The 18586-nt window shown below is 46.8% G+C and overlaps 1 protein-coding gene across 1 annotated transcript; it reads right to left on the bottom strand.

The window, feature by feature from the left end:
- Positions 1-304: 304 nt before the first annotated feature.
- Positions 305-15178, bottom strand: LOC132386375 (zinc finger protein 383-like). Its single transcript, XM_059958628.1, has 3 exons — positions 15130-15178; positions 11145-11312; positions 305-1531 (listed from the first exon to the last, which is right to left on the bottom strand). The coding sequence occupies exon 3, from the start codon at positions 1122-1124 to the stop codon at positions 573-575; it is 552 nt and encodes a 183-aa protein (XP_059814611.1). The 5' UTR covers positions 1125-1531; positions 11145-11312; positions 15130-15178; the 3' UTR covers positions 305-572.
- Between the last annotated feature and the right edge of the window lie 3408 nt (positions 15179-18586).

The following is an 18586-nucleotide window of genomic DNA, read 5'->3' as shown; positions in this document are numbered from 1 at the left end:
ATGTTGAATTCCACAGGTTCCATGGTTGTAAAGTGAGAGAATAGTCGCTGTAGATTTTATCTGTCATCATTCCAAATCCACATATGAATTATCACCGAAAGTGACTTGTCACAAGAGGTATCGTCAAGTGAATTACCACACCACATCTCGGCAAGGGTTAACACATCAGTGGTCTTCACAGGATACTCCAAAACAGATCCACCCCTATGGATCAAACAAGGTAACAACCACACATTCGATGTATGCTGAATTGATAATTAACCCACCATTGTGGGCATAGGAAAATTCCAAACAGTGACCCTTGTCCACTAGTTCCCTGGGTTCGATCCTTCCATTTTTCCTCCTTCATCCCCATCTGACTCTGAGTGTCTATGTCCTCGGTTAAACTAAACAAGCTGCGAGCAATGTAAAATAGCTGCAAGTCAGACTGATTCATCTTCTTCATTTCTCTCTCTTAAAATGATAGTCCACAGCAAACGAAACCTAGAGATTCATAACAATGGCCACTCCTCATTGTGATCCGACTGGTGTACCAGCAGTTGGGATGACTGAGTGAATCCTGTCCCACATTCTCAGCAGATGAACGGCTTCTCCCCGGTGTGAACTTGCCGATGTCTCTGTAGGCTGGAAGAGCGAGTGAATCTCTTCCCACATTCTGAGCAGTTGAACGGCCTCTCCCCAGTGTGAACTCGCTGGTGACTCTGTAGGGTGGATGACTGAGTGAATCTCTTCCCACATTCTGAGCAGGTGAACGGCTTCTCCCCAGTGTGAACTCGCTGATGTCTCTGTAGGCTGGATAACTCAGTGAATCCTTTCCCACATTCTGAGCAGGTGAATGGCCTCTCCCCAGTGTGAACTCGCTGATGACTCTGTAGGTGGGTTAACTGAGTGAATCTCTTCCCACAGACTGAGCAGGTGAATGGCTTCTCCCCAGTGTGAACTCGCTGATGTACCAGTAGGGTGGATGACTCAGTGAATCTCTTCCCACAGATTGAGCAGATGTACGGCTTCTCCCCAGTGTGAACTCGCTGGTGTTTCCACAAGGTGGAAGAGTGAGTGAATCTCTTCTCACAGACTGAGCAGGTGAACGGCCGCTCCCTCGTGTGAACTCGCTGGTGAGCCATTAGATCAGATGACCGAGTGAACCTTTCCCCACAAATTCAGCAGATGACCAGCCCCTGCCCGGTGTGAACTGACTGGTGTGTCCACAGGTGGGATGACCGACTGAATCCCTTCTCACACACAGAACAGGTGATTGGCCTTGCCCAGTGTGAGCTTGCTGATGTACATTCAATTGTGATAACCAAGTGAATCCATTCCCACTGTCTGAGCAGGTGAACGGCCTTTCTCCTGTGTAAAATGACGGGCATGCAAGTTGGTCAAATGACCGAGTGAATCCCTCCCCACAGTCTGAGTAGGAAGGATGGTCGATTGAATCCCTTGCTCCACTTCTTAAATATCTAGACAGAAACAGCAAAACTGGCATGCCAAGTTTGAGATTCCTGGAGACAAATTCCTTCTCATTTTTAACCTGTAAAAAGATTTTCAAAATCCATCAGTGGGTTTAGGACAACATTTCAGTTGAGATTACTTGAGTTGCCAAGGTTTGATCTGGTATCACACTGTTACAGTGAGGTACATCCCAAGCTGGAGAGAGAAATCATCTTCTGACTGGGCAGAGTGCTGGTATCTGGAATGAGCATCAATTCCCTGATGCTCTTCCTGTCTCTATAAGAATGGGGCATTTCTGCCGTCTCAAATTTGTGCCTTGGCTCAGTCTGATTCTCTCCATTGGTATTATTCCCTGTTCCCACTGAGCTGCATGGGTGCCTGGCCCCACAGTAACTTAAACACTCTCACACAAATAGTTTTTCTTGATGTGCAGCTGGGATTTTCTTTTGTGTTATTAACTTAAAGTGCCACAGTTTTAACGCCATATAAAAATTCCTGCTGAGGTGAATGGTTGGTTTGCACAGTTGTTAAAAGGGCTCAGAGTGAATTGTTGTAATATTTCAGGTTCTTCTAGAAATGTACAACACAGAAACAGACTAAAATAATCGATAGGGATGGGGGTAAGGGTAGGCCGGCAGGAAGGAGGCTACCTAGGCGGGAGATAAGGTATGGCTCCATCCACCTGTGTCTCCATCTTGATGGCAGAGGAGGCCAAGGACAGACATGTCGGAGTGGGAGTGGTCTGTGGAATTGAAGTGTGTGGCCACAGGGAGATCCCGCCACTGCTGGAGGACCGATGGCCGGTGTTCGGCGAAATGGTCTTCCAGTCTGCGGCGGGTCTCCCCAATGAATAAATGGCCACATCGGGAGCACCGGATACAGTATATCACCCCAGTTGACTTTCAGCTGAAGTGATGCCTCACCTGAAAGGACTGTCTGGGGCCTGAGATAGTGGTGAGGGAAGAAGTTTGGGGGCATGTGTAGCACTTCTTCCATTTGCAGGGAAGAGTGCCCGGAGGGAGGTCGGTGGGGAGGGTTGGGGGGGAATGAATGGACAAGGGAGTCGCGTAGGGAGTGTTCCCTGCTGAAAGCCGAGGGGGTGGGGAGAGGAAGATGTGGTTGGTGGTGGGATCACGTAGGAGGTAGGAGGTGGCGGAAGTTACGGAGGATTATGCGTTGGATCTGTACGCTGGTAGGGTGATAGGTGAGGACCAGGGGGGACTCCATCCCTGGTGGGCTGGCGGGGGATGGGCGAGGGCAGAGGTGCGTGAAATATGGGAGGAACGATGGAGGGCAGAGTTGATAGTGGACGAACGGAAGCCACTTTCTTTAAAAAAGGAAGACATCTCTTTTGCCCGAGAATGAAAGGCCTCATGCTGAGAGCAGATGCGGTGGAGGAATTGAGTTAAAGGGATAGCATTTTTGCAGGAGACAGGGTGGGAGGAGGAATAGTCTAGGTAGCTGTGGGAGTTAGTAGGTTTGTAGTAGACGTCAGTGGATCGGGTGTCTCCAGAGATAGAAACAGAAAGATCTAGAAAGGGGAGGGAGGTGTTGGAAATAGACCAGGTGAATTTGAGGTGAAAGTTGGAGGCGAAGTTAATGAAGTCCTAGGCCCCAGGCAGTCCTTTCAGGTAAGGCACCACTTCACCTGTGAGTCAACTGGGGTGATATACTGTATCTGGTGCTCCCGGTGTGGCCATTTATACATTGGGGAGACCCGCCACAGACTGGGAGACCGTTTCGCTGAACACCGGCGCTCATTCCTCCAGCAGTGGCGGGATCTCCCTGTGGCCACACACTTCAATTCCACAGACCACTCCCAGTCCGACATGTCTGTCCATGGCCTCCTCTGCCATCAAGATGGAGACACAGGTTGATGGAGCCATACCTTATCTCCCGCCTAGGTAGCCTCCTTCCTGCCGGCATGAACATCCAACTCACTGAACTCCATTGATACCCCTGCCCCCCACCCTTACCCCCATCCCTATCAATTATTATGGTCTGGTTCTCTTTCTCTCTCTTTGTCCCCCCTCCCTATAATCTCTCCCCCCAGACCTACCTTTCTTTCTCTTTTATTTCCCATAATTCTCCACCTTCCCCCAGCCCATTTCCCTCCAGCCTATCACTTCCCAGCTCTCTACTTTAACCCTCCCCCCACTTCTTATCCCCCATCGACCATTCCATGTTACTCCACTCCTGATGAAGGTTTTCGGCCCGAAATGTCATTATTACCTCCTCCCATAGATGCTGTCTGACCTGCTGAGTTTTGCCAGCATTTCGTGTTTTTTTATTTATTTCCAGCATCTGCAGATTCACTCGTGTTGAACACAGAAACAGGTCCTTTGGGCCATCTAGTTTGTGCTGAACTATTTAAACTGCCAATCCCACACCCCTACCATCCAGGTACCTACACAAACCTCTTAAATGTTGAAATCGAGCTCGCATGCACCACTCCTGAAGGCTGCTCATTCCACACCCGGATGACTGTCTGTACGAAGAAGTTTCCCCTCATGTTCTCCTTAACATTTCACCTTTCACCCTTAACCCCTGGCCTCTGGTTGTAGTCCCACCCAATCTCAGTGGAGAAAGCCAGCTTGCATTTCCACTATCTATTCCTCTCTATCACAATCAAATCTCCCCTCAATCTGCTACATTCGAAGGAATAAAGTTCTGACCTGTTCAATCTTTCTTTATAACCCAAGTACTCCAGACATGGCAACTTTATTGTGAATTTTCTCTGAAATCTCTGAACCTCTTTTACAGCTTTCCTGTAGGCAGGTGACCAAAACTACACACAATACTCTAAATTAAGCCTCACCAATGTCTTCTACAAGTCAACATAACATCTATATAATGTCAATATTTGGTTCATGAAGGCCAGTGGGCTAAAGTCTTTCCTTCCATCTCTATCTGACTGTGAGACCACTTTCAGTGAATTAAGGACTTGTATTCCCAGGTCCCTTTCTTCCACAACACTCCTCCGTGCCCGATCAGTCATTGTGAAAGGCCTCCCTTGGTAGGTCAGACCAAAGTGGAACACCTATTTTCCATTTCTCAAACCATTTTCCCAGGGGGTCCAGATCGCACTGCAAGCCTTGATAGTCTTCCTCGCTGTCCACTACACCACCAGTCTTGGTGTCATCCACAAATCTGCTGATCCAGTTAACCACACTATCATCCAGATTACTGATATAGATGACAAACAACAACAGACCCAGCACTGATCTCCGTGGCAACCACTAGTAACAGGCCTCCAGACAGAGAGGCAACCATCTGCTACCACACTCTGGCTTCTCCCAAAGACATTGTCTCATCCGATTTCCTGTCTAATCTTGAATGCTGAATGACTGAACATTCTTGACCAACCTCCCATATGAGATTTTGTCAAGTGCCTTGCTAACATCCTTGTAGACAACATCCACTGCCTTGTCTTCATCCACTTTCCTGATAACTTCCTCGACAGACTCTATAAGACTGGTCAGACATGATCTACCATGCTGTCTATCCTTAATCAGTCCACATCGATCCAAATACTTATATATCGGGTTCCTGCCCATATGTTCTAATAACTTTCCCACAACTGATGTCAAGTTCACTAACATAACATCTTCTCGTTTTTACTTAGAGCCCCTCTCGAACAGTGGAACAACATTGTCTGTCCTCCAATCCTCCAGTACCTCACCTGTCACTAAGGATTATTTCAATATCTCTGCTTCAACCCTGACAATTTCTGCTCTTGTCATCCGCAGGGTCCCAGGGAACTTGCCGAGCCCTGGGGATTTATCCATGCTAATTTGTCTTAAGGCAGCAAAAACCTCCACCTCTGTAATCTGTCCAGGGTCTCTGAAGTTGTTGCTGCTTTGTGTCACCTCTATCGACTCTGTGTCCATCTCCTGAGCAAATACGGATGCAAAACTACTATTTAAAACCTCCCCCATCTATTTTGTCTCCCGTACAGATTACCATTCTGATCGTCCAGAGTGGGCATGTTTCTGTTCTGACCTTCTCCATGTTTCTGTGACAGAGAAGCTGGCCAAACCTGACTGGAAGGGGAGTCTGGTAGGAATGACGATGGAGCAGCAATGGCTGGAGTTTCTGGGAGCAACTCGGGAGCTGAGTGATAGACACATCCCAAAGAAGTTGAGCATTGGAAAGGCAGGAGGACACAACTGTGGCTGAAATGAGAAGCCTAAGCCAACATAAAAGCCAAAGAGAGGGCAAATAATACAGCAAAAAACATTGGGAAGCTTTTAGAAACCAACAGAAGACAACTACAGAAAGTCAGATGAGCTCAGGGTGTGGAAATATGATATTGTAGTCATTAATGTGTCTTGGTAACATCCAACAGCCTGAGGAATTTAGAGGAACAAAATATCCATGGCCTCGATATCTCTTAAAAACAAAGGTTCCCTGCACCAGTTACCTTTCAAGTTTTATTATGGTAGGCACATACAAACTCTACACCCTCAAAATTTCACTTCTGAAGAACCCCCACTTACCAAGTACTCCTTTGCCAGAAAACAGCCTGTCCCAGTCCACACTTGTCAAATCCTTGCAAATACCATGAAAATTGATCTTTCTCCAATTTAGAATCTCGAGAGGTCCAGGCCTCTGTTTTTCCGTACTTACTTGGAATCTCATGGCATTATGATCACTATACACAAAGTGTTGCCATTCACTAATTTCTGTCACCAGCCCTAGATCGTTTCCCAAAGCTTATTGCACACTTCTACACCGGATGTGTTACGTACTGATTAAGGCTCATTTGACAAACTCTACCCCATCTAGTCCTTTTACAGTATGGGAGTCCCAGTCAATATATGGAAAGTTAAAATCACTTACTATATCAACTATTGTTTCTTGGTATAGTCTGTGAACTCTCTAAAAATTTGTTCCTCTAGATCCGTCAGACTGTTGGGTGCAACCAATTCCCAGTAATGCCTACGATATCACAATTCCATTCCCTGGGCTCATCTGGCTTTCCTACGATGCTTCTTGCATCGTGATTTCCACAGCTCATCACATCCATCGCACCAGGCTCAAGCATTTGATGCTGACTCTGTCTGAGGTCTGAACAACATCTGTCTAGTGTCAAGAAAACAACCTCTCCCTCAATGTCAGAAAAACCTCTGATGCTGAATTTTGTGGTGAGGACGCAAGAAAGGTTTTCTTCTGATGACTCTCCATGAAGGTCATGTTTGTGCAGGTGTCACTGCATAGTAGAACAATGCACCACCACTCCAGAGTCTGCTAAATCTTCCTGAAGGTCTTTTTACAGTCAAACAGGGGTTTTGATTTGCCTTTCCAGCAATCCTACGAGTAGTTCTTTCGGAAAGTTTTCTTGGTCTTCCAGACATCAACTTGACCTCCACCGTTCCTGTTAACTGCCATTTCTTAAATTACATTACAAACTGAGGAAACGGCTACCTGAAATCGCTTTGCTATCTTCTTATAGCCTTCTCCTGCTTTGTGGGCATCAATTATTTTAACTTTCAGAGTGCTGGGCGGCTGCTTAGAGGAGCCCATGGCTGCTGATTGTTGGGACAAGGTTTGAGGAGTCTGGGTTTGTGATCTGCATAACTTGGCCTGTCCTAACGATGACTGTGAACAAGCCATTGTCCTAACAAGCTAATTCAGGTCTGAGACCTTGGTAAAATTTAACTGAGAGCTCAAATCTCTTGGGGTGCCCAAACTTTTCCATGATGCTCCTTTCCTTTTTTTCCCCACTCTAAAATTGTACAAAACAGAAATAATACACTAAACTGCTGAAGAAGGATTTCAGCCCAAAACGTTGTCACTACCTCCTCCCATAGTTGCTGTCTGGCCTGCTGAATTCTACCAGCATTTTTGTGTTTTTAATAATACACTAATCTTGCTTAAAATGTTGAATGTTTTATCTTTAATTTTATGACTTTTGGAGACCAGTTCACCTTCTACTCACTGAACTATTCATAGTAACAGGAAGTTTGACCAGTGGTGCCCAGGCGTTTGCATACTGGGGTGGAGAGCGCGGGGTGTGACGGGGGAGAGGGGGAGGAGGAGGAGGAGTGGGACTGACAAGGAGCGAAGAGGGAGAATGCGTGGGGTGAGTGGTAGATTTGGAGGGTGAGAAAGAGGGGAAGACAGTGTGGGATACGGGAGCCAGCAGGGAGAGTGTTTGAGAGAGGGGGGAGGGTGGGATGTAGGGAGAGAGACAGAGAGGGAGAGAGCTGGAAATGGAAGAGGTTACAGAGTGGTGGAGGCGACTGAGTGAGAGAGACGAGTTTGATTGAGGTGCATGAGAGAGGAGGAGATGGAGAGGGGAAGACAGAGGGTGACTGAGATCGAGTTGGTGGGTGATAGGGTTAGGGACAAGGATTGTGGGATGGGAGAGAGAATGGAAGAGTAAGAGAAACATGGATAGGGGAGAGAGGGAGAGAGAAATGAAGAGAGGCATGACAGAGTGAGGAGATGAAGAGAAACAAGAGAGAGGAGTACGATTTATTACTAGAGGGGTAGAGAGAGTAGCAAAAAAGGAAAGCGCGAGGAAAGGGGTGAAAGAGAGTGGGAGACTGGTCAAGTAGCAGTGCAACTGAGAGGGATAGGGAAGAGAGAAGCGGGAGGGAGAGAGGCGGTGAGGAAGCAAGGATGATTGAGGGGGCGATGATAAGGAAGGGGTGAGGGAGAGTTGAGAGTGTGGGAGAGAGGGAGCAAGAAGGGAGGGCTGGAGTAGAGGGCCCCAATGAGAAAGACTGTGAGGAGGGTGTGGTGAGGGAAGTGGGGTAAGTAGCTAGGGGTGAGGGAGAAAGGCAAGGAGACTGTGTGTCTGATTAGAATTGTTAGATTAACTATTTATCCAGTCCCCAGTTGCAGAGTCATTAATCACGTATGTTCACAACTCACCGAACAAATCCACCGTGGGATTACGGTTCCATGCTGGGAATTATGAGTGTGAGGGCAGCTTGCTGTTCTCGGTGTCGGATGTGGGAGGTCCCGGAGTCTCCTAGCCTCCCGGACATTCACATCTGCGCCGAGCTGCAGTTCCTAAGGGTCTGTGTCAGGGAACTGGAGCTGCAGCTCGATGACCTTCGTCTGGTCAGGGAGAGTGATGAGTTGATAGAGAGGACTTACAGGCAGGTGTTCACACCGGGGCCACGGGAGGCAAACAGGTGGGTCACGGTTAGGATGGGGAAGGGGAAGAGTCGGGTACTAGAGAGTACCCCAGTGGCTGTACCCCTTGACAATAAATACTCCTGTTTGAGTACTGTTGGGGGGGGGGGGGTTGAACAGCCTACCTGGGGGAAGCAACAGGGGCTGTGCCTCCGGCACAGAGTCCGGACCTGTAACTGAGAAGGGTAGGGAAAGGAAGAGGAAGGCAGTAGCAATAGGGGACTCAATAGTTAGGGGGGTCAGATAGGCGATTCTGTGTAAGCAGTCAGGAGACCCGGATGGTAGTTTGCTTCCCTGGTGCCAGGGTCCGGGATGTTTCTGATCACGTCCATGATATCCTGAAGTGGGAGGGTGAGGAGCCATAGGTCGTGGTACATATAGGTAGCAATGACATAGGTAGGAAAAGGGAAGAGGTCCTGAAAGGAGAATATAGGGATCTTGGAAGAGAGTTGAGAAGAAGGTCTGCAAAGGTAGTAATCTCGGGATTACTGCCTGTGCCACGCGACAGTGACAGTAGTAATGGAATGAGGTGGAGGATAAATGCGTGGCTGAGGGATTGGAACAGGGGGCAGGGATTCAAGATTCTGGATCATTCGGACCTCTTTTGGGGCAGGAGTGACCTGTACAAAAAGGACGGATTGCACTTGAAACCTAGGGGGACCAATATCCTGGTGGGGAGATCTGTGAAGGCTACTGGGGAGACTTTAAACTAGAATGGTTGGGTGGTGGGAATCAAATTGAAGAGTCTAGGAGAGAAGAGGTTAGTTCACAAATAGAGAAAGCTTGTAGACTGTGAGGAAATCTAGGAATAATGTTGCATATTTCCCTGAAGGTGGAAGCTCATGTGGTGGTGAAGAAAGCTTTTGGTATGCTGACCTTTATAAATCAGAGCATTGAGTATAGGAGTTGGGATGTAATGTTAAAATTGTACAAGGCATTGGTGAGGCCAGATTTGGAACATTATATACAGTTCTGGTCACCAAATTATACGTAAGATGTCAACAGAGAACAGAGATTTACTAGAATGTTACCTGGGTTTCAGCACCTAAGTTACAGAGGAAGGTTGAACAAGTTAGGTCTTTATTCTTTGGAGCATAGAAGGTTGAGGGGGGACTTGATAGAGGTATTTAAAATTATGCGGGGATTGATAGAGTTGATGTGGATAGGTTTTTTCCATTGAGTGTAGGGGAGATTCAAACAAGAGGACATGAGTTGAGAGTTAAGGGGCAAAAGGTTAGGGGTAACATGAGGGGTAACTTCTTTACTCAGAGAGTGATAACTGTGTGGAACGAGCCTCCAGTGGAAGTGGTAGAGGCAGGTTCGATTTTTTCATTTAAAAAGAAATTGTATAGGTATATGGACAGGAAAGGAATGGAGGGTTATGGGCTGAGTGCAGGTCAGTGGGACTAGGTGAGAGTAAGTGTTCAGCACGCACTAGGAATGCCGAGATGGCCTTTTTCCGTGCTGTAATTGTTATATGGTTTTACCGCGTACGATTCTGGTCTCCATATCCGACAGCGGGGAGTTTTAACTCATATGGGGACCAACTGCAGCTCAACCCCAGCTGATGCGGGTGTTTCCCCTGTTCAGGTGGCGGTGAGGAAGGGGTTAATCTCGGGTTTGTGTAAATCGAGGGCTGGTTGCTGTGGGAAAGGGGTGGGACCGAGCCGGACAGCGGGAGGCTCCGGGCTCTCCAGTCTTGCATCCCTGGTTTTAGTTTTGCACTGTGTCGGGATCGCGGGATCAGTTTGTTGTGGTTCCCCAAGCTGGGAGGGTGAACGTGGGTGAAGGGGGCCTGTCTATGTGTCGGTGTGGGATGAATGGTCAGAAGGGTGTGGGGCCACTGGCGGGACAGAGAGTGGTTGGGGTACTGTGGGTGATATGACGTGGGTGGATGGGCAACGGGTAAATTACGTTGTCAACGAGGGTGGAACTGGTCCAGTGAATCAGACAGCTCAGCTCGCCTGTCCTTTCAGGAGACCACAATTCTCTCATCATCTTAATCACTGACTAATCTTCCTGTTAACATTGAGTTTGTTACAGAGCCCCAGAGTCTGGGAATGGCTGGGTGGTAGGAGGCAGAGGGTGATGGTGAGAGGCTGTTTCTTGGACTCGAGTTCCATGCTTAGTGACGTTCCCTGGGGTTACACCCAATGCTACTTGTAATCTATGTCAATAATTTGGTTGAGAAAGTACAGGGTATGGGTAGAGAGATTGCAGCAAGTTCAAACAAATACTGTTTTTGAAAGACAGTCAGTATAAACACTCTCCTCTCTTTCCCTCTCCCCACTCAGATCTGACCAAAAGCTACTTCAGAGGATGCAGGATCTTTTACTGAGTAACCACTGTGAGGGAATGGGAGTGGTTTCAAAGGGCTGGGCTGCTGGAAGCACATTACCAGACCTGGAGTGATTGCAACTGGGTCTGACAGAGGCATAACTGGTTCTTCTGGGCACATTCAGTCTCACTCCAACTATTTCCTCCCTTCCTTTGTACAGTTATGTAATGTCTAAAGGACCAGTGTTTGAGTAAATGAGACTCACCAAACTTTCTCCTGACTGAATCACTGGAATCTCCGAGTCAGATGGGTCCTCTCCAGTCGGTGCTCTCAGTCCTCGGGCTGGTTCACTTGTTGCTGTTCCCTCGTCTTCAGTCGTGGTTTGCGTCCAGTTGGGGTTTTCCTTCCATGAAACCTCTCACCACTGGTCGAACTTTAAACAGAGAGACAATGAAGCACATTAATAATGAAAAGGAGAACTAAACATTTCTGTGTAATGTTACTAAGAACAAAACTCACTGAAATTTAAACACTGAAGACAGATGTAATGATCTCAGTAAACAATCTTTTATTGTCCCTCACATGTCACAGACGATATGGGATAAGAAGGAGCCATCATTCAGTCACGGTAAGACATACGACACAGGAACAGAATCAGGTGATTCAATCCATCTGGTCTGTCCACCATTCAACCAGGGCTGATTTTTATTCCAACAACATATTCCTGCCTTCCTCCTGTAACCCTGAAGCTACTCAGCAATCATCAGTATATTAATCTTCACAAATATACCCAAATGGCAGCCTCAACCAACCTCTGTGGCAACAAATTCCACAGATCAGACATCTTTTGGCCATAAAATGTTTCTCATCTGAGTTTTAAGGGGAAGCATCTTTATTCTGAGACTGTGTTTTCAGATCACAGACTCTGTGTCTAATGGAAACATCCTCTCCATGTCCACTGTATCCAGGCTTTTCAGAATTCGGTAGGTTTATTAACCATACATCCCTCCACCACCCCCACCGTCCCTCTCAACACCATTGAGCACAGGTCCAGAACCATCAAATGCTCCTCATTCATAACACCGATCGTTCCTGAGATTATTCATGTAAACCTTGTTAGGAACACTGTACTGAACACATTTCCAGGAAAAACAGAAAAATCGGTTCCAGGATAATTGACAGGGAAACGTTGTGCTTTCATTACTGTTCTACTATCACATGTGCTGGCGCGTGGCCAAGTGGTTAAGGCATTGGTCTAGTGATCTGAAGGTTGCTAGTTCGAGCCTTGGCAGAGGCTGCGTGTGTGTCCTTGAGCGACAACACCGGTGCCAAGCTGTATGGGTCCTAATGCCCTTCCCTTGGACAATATCGTTGGCGTGGAGAGGGGAGACCTGCAGAGACTCTAACGGAGGCCTACAAATTATCACAGCCATTTTCATTTCCAGGTTAAAACAGGTCCATTTCATGAAATATAAACCAAGAAATAAAAAGAAACTGGAATTACCAGAAAGACTCTGCAGGTAAGGAACAGCTTACAATACAATTCAATTAATAATATTTCATCAGATTCAGTTCAAACATTTTCAGTTTTTAGTGCAGATCCCCAGCACAGCTGCCTGATTTCCACTGTGTGATTTCCAAACACAGTTTGAACACCAGACTCAGGTTCTAGTTCTACTGTTGTAAACACGGAACAGCCCGTTTACTCACAGCCTCTCCCTGTGAGGATGGAATGGGAACTCATCCTCTCTTCAGACTGGCAGTCATTGCTTCCAAAGGAACTCCAGAAACAAACATCTGATCCCAGACCAGAAATACTCGATCAACACCTCACAAGCCCAAACAGCTCGATCCCTGGGTCCACTTTAGCTGGATTAAAAACTATGATATCCCAGGACCCAACCACTCAGAGTCACACAGCTTAATCTGCCACTCACCGACCCTGAGAGTCTCACACATCGTCCCCACATCTCACACTGGGTAGTGCAATCTAGGATTTCCCCACAACCAATGTCCAGCTGCTTGAAATTTCTGCTTCATTGCAGGACGAGCATCCGGCCCCTTCTGTAGAAGCTCAAACCAAAGTCAAAGCTAAAACACCAGCAGTTCCATTTGCCTGGAAAGCCGATCACAGGATTAGAGCCCAAGCACCAACTCTCCCAGTACTCTTTGCTGCCAGCAAAATGCTGCAGTGTGTCAGCCCGTCACTGTTCATAAAGGAGCACCTCCACACCAATGCACAACAGAAATGGGACCTGATGACCCTCCGGCATTCCAGCTAACAAAAGCCGATTCTGGAAATGACTCAGCGAGGCCAAAGGTACAAAAGAACACTTCACAATGAAGACAGAGATTGGAAGAAAGATTGCTGATATATAACATTGAGGAGGTGGGATACAGGGTGGACCGAAGATGACCCAGATGGGAGATGTAAATCACTGAAGCAGGAAGATGGGTTTAGGAGACTGCACAGAGATTGATCAAGATGAGCAGAGATAAGCAGATGGAACCAGGTGGGAGAAGGGATCATACATTCAGAGGTGCAGTGCTACCAGAGCTCACCGGACAACTGCTCCGATACCTCTGTAAAAAAGTCAAAATAAACAAGCGGGTAATTTAACAGCAGCTACATATTAAATAGAGGGAATTCTACGGAAGCAGGGGGTTGGGAAGTGGGGGTGTTGGCTGGTGGGGAAAAGTACCACTAATAACATTAGGATATTTGATCGTTTTTGGTTTAATCCTGGAGCTGTGACTGTTTTTTATTTAGGTATTTGTGAAATTCCTTCTCGCTCGACCCATTGTCCAAGGAAGCTGGGAAATACCTGTACAGAAGTGCAAGCATTTCCCTGCTCTTTCCAATGGGTACCATTGGATTCCAGGAAGCAGCTATATTAAGCAAGGAATGAACATAGAAACCCAAGTTTAGAAGTTTAAAACAATGAAAGAGAAATTCACTGCTCGCTCATCTTCTTCCTGATTTTGATCAAATACACAAGCTAATCATCCAAAATCCTCTTCTACACCTGGATAAATTTAGTTTTGTTTTACAAGCTAAATGGAAAAAAAAAACATTTCTGGGCTATAAGGTAGTTTTACGTCATTTCAACTATCATTAATAGCGGATCAACCCCTTGGCCTCGCTCCACCAACTGTAGCTAATGGGAAAGAGGCTCTTTTTCTCTTTGTGTTGATAGGAAAAAGAGTAATTTAGTGAGGCAATGAATGAGATGAAATGCATTTCCAAAACTCCCAAATGGTTGCTGTCCTCCCGTTAACATTTGTCACTTCCAAACAACGATATTTTCTATTTGTATAAATGCGATAATAATTTATGTAAAGATTCAAACTTCTTTAACTTTTTATATATTTAAAGACTAAACAGGATCTGTAAAGGTCGAACTATGTAACACCCGACGTGTGAGGAGATTGTATCGACACTCACAGATACACTTCCCGTCCAACCATTTCTGCGAGAGAAATGGTACGAGGCAGATTTACCAACCCACCACTTTTGAGAATAACATTCAGCAATATTCGTGGCTTTTGCAATAGTTCATCAGAGTTTATTTTTTCATACTTGATTACTTGGTTCCAATTTAGGTGGCTAAAATTGTAAAAAATGAATTGCTTTATTTCTGTTATTTTTATACCTCTGAGGAACACTGCTAAACGCTGCAGGCCCTGCCGTTTGCTCTGACTCAGTCGTATTAGTAAGGCTACATCTATGGTGGTCCGTGGATTACTCGCTAATCCTAAAGTAAACTTTTCTCAGTAACAACCCTTTGGCTTCTAAGCAAACAAAGTTATTTTACTTGCTTGATAATTATATTTTATGATAATTGGTTAAGTGCAACAATGCAATATTTTGTCATATTATTAAATTAAGTATTATATGTTTAATTTTACCAGTTATACACTGAAATGTAATGATAGGCTGTCATCTTGTTAATGTCACTATATTTCTGTGGAGCTCTGGAATTCATATATTTCTTTCACCTTGGTTTACTGCTTGCCATTATAGGAAGCCCTATATATGTCACATCCAATTTGTGCACCTGCTCATTGCACGTATGGGGCAAGGCAGTTGCTCAGTAAATGAAATGAGCATGTACACAAATTGGATATCACAAACTGGAAGTGATTGATAAGTTTATGGCCTAAGGTGGAAGGAGTCAATTTTACAAAACCTAGCAATTTTCAATTATCTGAAACAGAAATACCACAAAAGATATTAACTTCAAACTTACTGCATATTCACTCAAAGAGTTGAACTACACGTGCAGGCACCGAGCGCTGTATAACTTCAGGCCTTCCAACTTAGGCCACGAACTTATCAATCAAACCACCACACCCCCCCCCCCCCCCCCACAGCTCCGGCAGCTACACAACACCGGGATCATTCCCGACTCATCCCTGCTCGAATCGGAGAACCGCCAGCAACAGCGGCACTCGGCACCGCGCATGCGTTCAGCAGGCGTTTCTCCGCAGCACCACCGATGGCCGGAGGTCTGCACATCGTCTCCGAAGGCCGGAGATCTGCACAGCGCCACCAGTGGCTGGAGATCTATACAGCGCCACCAGTGGCCGGTGGCCGGAAGGACAACGGAGAGGTAAATCACAAACACGACAAAGTCTGTAGATTCTGGAAATCCAAAGCAACACAAACAAAACGCTGGCCGAACACAGCAGGCCGGGTAGCAGCGGGAATGGAAATCAGAATGAAAATGTTTGGACACCGGGAACTCCCGCACGGAGTGGATAGTTCAAAGGTTAGTTTATTATTAGAGCAGCTATCCATAAATAACACTGAGTTTCTGTTTCTCCATAGAACCACGAAACAAAGAAAGAGCATGAAAGTCGCTCAGGAAGAAAAATCAAACTCCCACCCCACCCCCCGGTTCAAGAAGAACGGGATCCCAATCATCAAACCCCAAAACCCACCCCTCCGCACAAAAGGGAACAATAACATCGAGTCCCACATAAAAAAAAACACTCCTACCCCGCACAACTGCGGTGGAGCCGGTGTCACCAGTGTAGAGGCGGCCGCATCGGGAGCAGCGGACACAACGGGCGACCCCGGAAGATTCACAGGTGAAGTGTCGCCTCACCTGGAAGGATGTTTGGACAGCGGAGAGAGTTCGGCCATCCGGCCCTTTCATTGTGACACCCCAAACTCCACGTCAAATCCGTCCAAACGAATCTGGGTGAATTTTAATGACCAATATATATCGATCAGCTGTCTGAATGATCCCCTGACTCTGAGAGGAAGGGGTATCTATGGTCCACACTGTCAGGGTGTTGAGTTTACCAGGAGACAAAGACTGCAGGGACGAAAGGTTTTCTGTTGGCTAATACACTGTGTGTGGACCCCGCTGGCAATTCTGGTGTTGTGACCCGAATCGGGACAAACACCACGCTGCCCACTCCACCAACAACACGGCACAGCCGGACACATAACAGGGGACTTTACATCCAACAACTCTGGATTCAGTGATGAAACCCGTGATTAATGTTGTTGTCCCACTGAAAAGTCCATTAAGGTGCTTTTAAATGCCTGCGCTCTCCCACAGGTGACGTCACATAGCTCCTACCCCCCCACGCGCCAGACGTCACACATGGCCTCCCCACACCGGGATCTGCCCTCACGTGCGCGGTGTCTTACGTCACCCACGCGCTGCTGTGCACAAGCTTCATCGGTTTAACGGCTGGGCTAATAATCACGTGACCAGCCCCTCTCCCACCGCTGTCAACAGAGGATTCAGGAGCTACGTTATTCCCATTGGTGCGAAGCGATGTCAATCACTGGTTACAACCAGTCACGGAGGCGGAAAAGCCGAGTGGGCATTACCCCGCTGAGTACGTCTCCCGCTCAAGCGCCGACCGCCTCCTCAGAGCGGAGAAAACCTCAAAGTAAAAGTCCGCTTTCTGATTTATTTCCATTTCCCTCCGAGGGCAGTTGGGGCGTTTGTGAAGCGTCTCCTGCGGCCGGAGTCTGATGTATCGCTGAGAGGTAGGAGGAGACCGCTCGGCCCGTCGGTTCGATGCCGGTTCCCCGGGGAGGGAGGGATTTTATTGAAAGGATGAAGATGGTGTGAGAGGGGGCGGACAGGATGTTTGTCCCGGTGGGGACAGGAGGGGCTCATCTGTGGAAATATCTGAGCCCACGGTGGTGTCGAGCAGAGGGATTCACCACATGGGGGGCAAACACCGGCAGACTGTTGCCCTGCAAGCGGGGCCAATGGTCCGGGCAAAGTGACAATTATTTGGGCTTTGTTGAGATTGTACCTGGAATATGGTGTAAAATCCCGCTCCCCACACTAACACGGGTTTACAGACCAAAGAACAAACTGCCGGAGGAACTCAGTGGGTCGGACACCATCTGTGGAGGGAAATGGACCGTCAACATTTCGGTCCGAGACCCTCCCTCTGGACCGAGAGTGGACGGGAAATAGTCAGAGAAAAGAGGTGAGGGGTGGGGATGCGGCAAGAGCCGGGGAGTGAGAGGTGGATCCAGGTGAGGGGGGAGGTGGGAAGGTGGAAATAGTGACAGGGGTGGGAGGTGAGTGGTTGGGGCAACACGGGGCTGAAGAATATGGAAATTCCATAGAGGATTAACAAAGAGGTTAGAGAGTATTTGTTATAGAGAGTGCAATGAAGATTCACCTGAATGATCCCTGGTGTGGTGGGGTCATCATATGAAGAAAGATCAAATGTGATAACCCTTTCATTTAGAGTATCGAGGACTGAGAGGTGAACATTGACATGCACAACTTCATTACCGGTTGAACTAGGGATCCCAGTCTCTGAAACAGGGGGTGAACTGCCCGGGACTGAGATGAGGGGAATTGTTTCCACTCTGAGGGTGGTGAATGTCTGTAAATCCCCACCACAGGGGGCGATTATTCTACCTAGAGATTCTACATCTTCCAACCCTTTACAACCTCGTTATAATGAGTTTATTTAATATTTTACCAAAAGAGCCACACAGCCCTACTACCGGCTCGTTATTTCAAGAAACATATAAGTATCTGGGAAACGAGAGGACCTGCAGATGCCAGAAATGGAGAGAACGACACATAAAGTGCTGGAGGAGCTCAGCATGTCAAGCAGCATCTATGGATGGGAATCAACATTCCTGGCCAAGACTCTTCTTTATGACTCGATACCCACGTATCTGGAATATCAACAAGCAAAGACAATAGAAAGTAGTGTGAAATCCATAAAACCTTTGACAAAATTTAGTTCATGGCTTCAAAAAAACCTGCCAAACAGAGCTCAATAGGAAACAAATACAACAAAGGCAATAAACACTTGCATCAATACCGAGATTGACTTTTTTAATGAAAATATCTTGGTCCCATTTCAATCAGTAAAATTTACAAAGACAAATAAGAACTGAAGAGACTTTAGAAAAGTCTATTTACACGAAGTCCCACTTAGATTAACGACTACCTTGGACACAAGGAGGAACAGGAATAACACACATGAAAAAAAAATCACACAACAGTCAGATAAAACCTAAATATATATTTTCATCAAAAATAAACAGGATTCAGCACTCCATGTGTGTATATGCAATCGTGATAAGAAATACAGACCAGAAAACTTAAATGAGAGGCCAACTCAGAACAATAAGTCATCACTCTGGAAGAAAACATTAACCAGTGGAATGAGTATGACCCTCCATGGGAGACATCCCAACGA

This window comes from Hypanus sabinus, unplaced genomic scaffold (assembly GCF_030144855.1).
Source record: "Hypanus sabinus isolate sHypSab1 unplaced genomic scaffold, sHypSab1.hap1 scaffold_1123, whole genome shotgun sequence".
Taxonomy (NCBI): Eukaryota; Metazoa; Chordata; class Chondrichthyes; order Myliobatiformes; family Dasyatidae; genus Hypanus; species Hypanus sabinus.
Note: the sequence above shows the minus strand (reverse complement) of the source record. Positions and strands in the feature narration are given on the sequence as shown.